At 36.3% G+C, this 4,776-nt stretch overlaps 1 protein-coding gene across 1 annotated transcript; it reads left to right on the forward strand.

The window, feature by feature from the left end:
• The first annotated feature begins 1,466 nt into the window (after positions 1-1,466).
• On the forward strand, positions 1,467-3,603 carry LOC123658519. Its single transcript, XM_045593917.1, has 3 exons — positions 1,467-2,014; positions 2,886-3,295; positions 3,486-3,603. Exons 1-2 carry the CDS (start codon positions 1,766-1,768, stop codon positions 3,279-3,281), a joined length of 645 nt encoding a protein of 214 aa, XP_045449873.1. The 5' UTR covers positions 1,467-1,765; the 3' UTR covers positions 3,282-3,295; positions 3,486-3,603.
• The last annotated feature ends 1,173 nt before the right edge of the window (positions 3,604-4,776 follow it).

Below are 4,776 nucleotides of genomic sequence, written 5' to 3' on the forward strand. Positions count from 1 at the left end.
CCGCTTAAGAAGCCGACCGATGGCGGGATAACCATCCAACTGCTGGCTTTGAAATACACAGGCCGAAGACGGGCAGCAGCGTCTTCGGTGCGACAAAGCCAGTACTGCGGTCACCAACCCGCCTGCCCAGCGTGGTGACTATGGGCAAAACACATGAGTTCACGTTATTTTTGGCGTAAACTTGTGGAGGCCTATGTCCAGCAGTGGACTGTATAGGCTGTAATGATGATGATGATGATGATGATGATGACACAAAATACATCGGTGTGTAATATGTATACAATTTTTTTTTATAAAGATAATAAGAAAACTCGATCCAATGCATAACGGTGCAGAAATTGGCGGGAACGCGGAGAGTTTGACCGGTTGAATCTTACTAAATTTCTATGATGAACGAACGAAAATTGTTCCAGTTGGTGTCTAATTTTGTACTAAATTGTATTAAAATACGGCTGTAAACTATTTTAACCACTATTTTGGTCACAATATATGGTTTCAAAACGAATTAGTCATCTGGGGTTGAATTCAAACCCGCGGTAAGCTGCGGAGGTTCCGCGTGGTTGAATTCACACCACAAAATTTATATTTTGTGCTGTGAATTCAACCCCGCGGGAGACTAAAGAGTACAAAACTTGATCGTGACATATTCGTAGAAAAATCATCTGGGGTTGAATTCAACTTCGCGGCAGATAAGTCATAAAAAAAATGATTCAATAATCGAACACTAATTCTGTCAGACATTTGTAAAAAAAGACAAGTAACCATAAACTAAAGAATAGTAACCATAACCATAGACAGATCAGACTAGCACTAATAAGTTGTCTGTTTCAGGAAATTTTCGCGCTTCAAAATTATAAAACTTACTATCTTACTCTGTCGCACATAAACGTAACGTTTACGTTGCAAATGAAGATAATACATTAGCAGTATATAATATTGATTTTGTGAGTTAGAAATGTAGTTTTTGAATATTTTCCTAATGGCATTATTTTTTAAAGCAAAATGTCTTAAAAATATACTTAAAATATTATTATTAGCTTTCTTTCTTTATTTCTTGCCTGCCGAGCGGACGTGATATTTTTAAAAATCAAAGTTTAGTTGTACTCGTAACAGTTTATAAATATTCAAAACATACATATATTAAAACAACTCAGAAATATATAGAATACAAGTATAAAATGGTGAGATGTTTGTTTATAACTGATTTTTTTTAAACTAAAGTTTTATACAATTGTTTCTACGTTCCGCCGTATAGCGCCATATAGGTATAGCGGTTACTGTAGCCGACAGATGCCTGTAACACCAGAAAGATCGCAAGCGCATTACCGACTCTATAATGCCTAGATCACACGTACTGAGCAAACGGACGACACAGTGCATACAGTGATCTTGGACGATTACTCGGTACGTATAAACATAGCACCTAGTGCTCGCGGCCGAGCGCTCGGCTGAACGAAGCGGCAAGTCAATTGCTCGACACCCATTCTACGTACTAGGCTGACCGTCGAGTGTCCACCCCCCGCTTCCCCGCACTGTTTCACTCGGCAGGTCTGAACGTGTACAATCTCGCCACTCAACCACGATTGCCGTCAGTCGCCGCGCGTCCCTTTTCTTGATATAATATTTGTTTTAGAACAACTCCAAATAAAATAAAATACCTACACCATGTCTGCCAACAATAAATGGGACGTCGAAACAACTATTAAATTTATACACATATAAATTACATCCGTGTCTTTGGGACGTTTCATCTCCGGGATATAAGATGAAGCAAAAACAGTATGCTGCATATAATACCATAGTTCAAGAAATGAATATCGTTGGATTTGGCATACAAGAAGTTAAAAATAAAATAAAAAAATTACAGTCGACCTACCAACAAGAAAATAAAAAAATTCAAGACTCGAAGAATTTCGGAGCGGGACGCAGTAATGTCTACACATCTAATATTAAATGGCTGAATGAGATGAAAGAGGTGTTTTCAAAAGATTTAAACAAAAATGTTTATGAAAACGTAAGTTGTTTTTATTGTTATAATGTAGGTTGGTAATGTTTCTTAAATAAAATTATGAAACCATTCTGCTTTGCCACGAAACGGCATCTGCTCCACTGAAGAACTTCCATTGAAGCTCCCTTGTTATACGTGCTGCATTTTTGGTGTTATGATTAGTGATAGTTGGCGAAGTAGCTATAAGTTTTCGTCTCCAAGTCTAAGTCAGACAATAATGGATGCCGAATCTAAGCATTAAAAATAGAATCTAATCCAGCTTCTTCACCAACACAATCCCTTGGAAAGTAAAGGCCGGGACTTTTGAGACGTAACCAATTATGCAAAGCACATGCGGTGCGAATAATTTTATCGGTGGTTTCGTCACATTAGTCGGTATAGGCTTTTGGAAAATTCTAAGCCTGCTTACCAGAATACAAAATGCATTTTCGACAATTCTCCATACCCTCACGACTCTGTAGTTAAATATTTTTTGTTTTGTTGAAAGATTTGTGCCACTGTATGGTTTTAATAAATATGTTTTTAGTGAAAACGCGTCACTTCCAACGAAAAATCTTCCTTTTGGTAAAAAAATATTCTCAAGATCAGTACGTAATTTGCTTCCCCATCTAAATATCTTCCATTTGCCCTAATATTTACATATAGTGAAAACAATAGTCATCAACCACAGTCATAAAAACCACACTGTTCGAACCCATGTAATTAAAATATTCACTTCCACAGTTCGGCGGTGCTTAAATTATCACATGCTTCCTATCTATAGTGCCGTGGCAACCAGAGAAATTCCTCCTAGTTTTGAAGAATGTTTCTATTTCTTTCCATTCTTCGTTGTTCTGCGGTACTTAGAATAATAATTTATTTTCATTTTAATTCACAGAATCGTCATCCCACTAATGAAGAGAGTAGTTCTCGGAACATAAGCTTCTCTAGTACATCGCTCTCAAACAACAACAAGGAAGTACCAGTTACTGCTACTACGACTAATACCACAGCAACTACTAGCAACACTGAAAATACGGTAAAAGCTGATAAGATGACTAGAGAAATTTTTCAAACTGTTTCTGATTTGAAAAAGTTATATGAAGGTGTGAGTTTTGAGAAAGAAACTGTATTTGATATGTTTGGAAGGAGCGTTGTATTGCGACTTAAGAATTTATCGGCAGAGAATGCTTTATTAGCACAAACCGAAATACAAAATATTCTGACCCAATATGGGATTAAAGAACTTAGACAAAGAACTGCATCCCATTCTTCTTCGTCTAATCACAACTAACAAAGGCCTTTTGTATATTCAGACACTAAACTACACTATGCTAGTTTTCACAACGACTTTTATCAATTTGATGAAACTTATGCGGAATCTCCGCCACAATTACCAATACCAGATCCCATGACGTCTACATCGCAATAAATCTTCGCTTCAACGTCTTCTAAACATAATGTCAACGCAACTCCGAATTCTGTGAGCAATAATGACATTGCAGCAACTGCAATGTTTGCAGCTTTGGAGACAGATGGAAGACAATAAATTTAATTTTCAATTTTGTCTTTTTTCTACCTAATTGTTTGAAATTAATAAAAAAGTATTCATTTAACTAAAGTTTTATTTATAGTGTGTAAGAAAAAAGACTCGAGCTCCAAGGTCGTAAATGCCGCGAATGGTCCGTTTTTGCAAGATAACTACAGTCTCATTATCTGTAGCAGTACCCCACAGTAACAGACCGTAAGAGATAAAAAAAAAGTATTCGATTCACTAGTTTTATTTATAGTATCTAAGAAAAAGTATGTGCCTTTAAATAATTCTCCAAATAAGTAATATTGCATACATCACTTCCGGTACAAGTGATGATATTGCAGCCCGAGATACTCTGTAAAAAGCCTGCAAGGTAAACGGTAACGGTAGCTCAACTCAGTTACAAAATAGCTTAACAGTACTTGTAGTTTAGTCTTTGCAGATATAGCTTCTCTCATGACTGTATCTTCCCTTTATATAAATGGATTAATACTCTCTAGCAATGTGTCAAAATGTTGTACATCCATTCTGAGAAGCATTCTGAATTCAGCAGGATCTTTTACCTCTAATTCATTAAGAAGAGTGCTTGTAGCGCCAAAATCAGAACTTCTCAACATCGATGGTCTTATCCAAATCCGACATTCCTCTTTTTCCAACCATTCCTTTAATTCTTCTACCAATAGTGAAATGAGTAACTTTGTATATTTTCTAATAATATTTTTACGATCCATCGTGTCCGAATTGTAGTCTCTATAGAACTGAACTGACTGTGCTCATTCCAAAACATGTGTGAACACCTGATCGCTTACATCACAGTCTCATCCGTTTATTCGGTACGTGTGATCAAGGCATTATCCTCACCAGGAGCTCTGAATGTCTTATTCACTACGTGAACTCAACACTATTTGAATAGTATTTGACTGTGAGATCTAATTTGGTATACATATTAGAAAATATAGAATACGGTCTATATAAGACCGTACTATTTATTACTCATAATTTGAGCGCAATCACAAATGAAATGTCTCTAATATCATTAGGAAGAGCAATTACAAAAGAGATCAAAATAAACCATTCCAAATGCTTATCTTCAACGAGGGATTGTTGCACAAACCCTATTATATTTTTCCGCGGCAATCCTCGCTCCGTTTATACAAATCTGACTTTGAACTGGACACATTACATTTTACTGATAATTTTATCAATGAATGTCAATGTTGTTAGGGCTAATTCATAAATGATGACGCTGTCCATT

This window comes from Melitaea cinxia, chromosome 12 (assembly GCF_905220565.1).
Source record: "Melitaea cinxia chromosome 12, ilMelCinx1.1, whole genome shotgun sequence".
In the NCBI taxonomy this organism is placed as follows: domain Eukaryota; kingdom Metazoa; phylum Arthropoda; class Insecta; order Lepidoptera; family Nymphalidae; genus Melitaea; species Melitaea cinxia.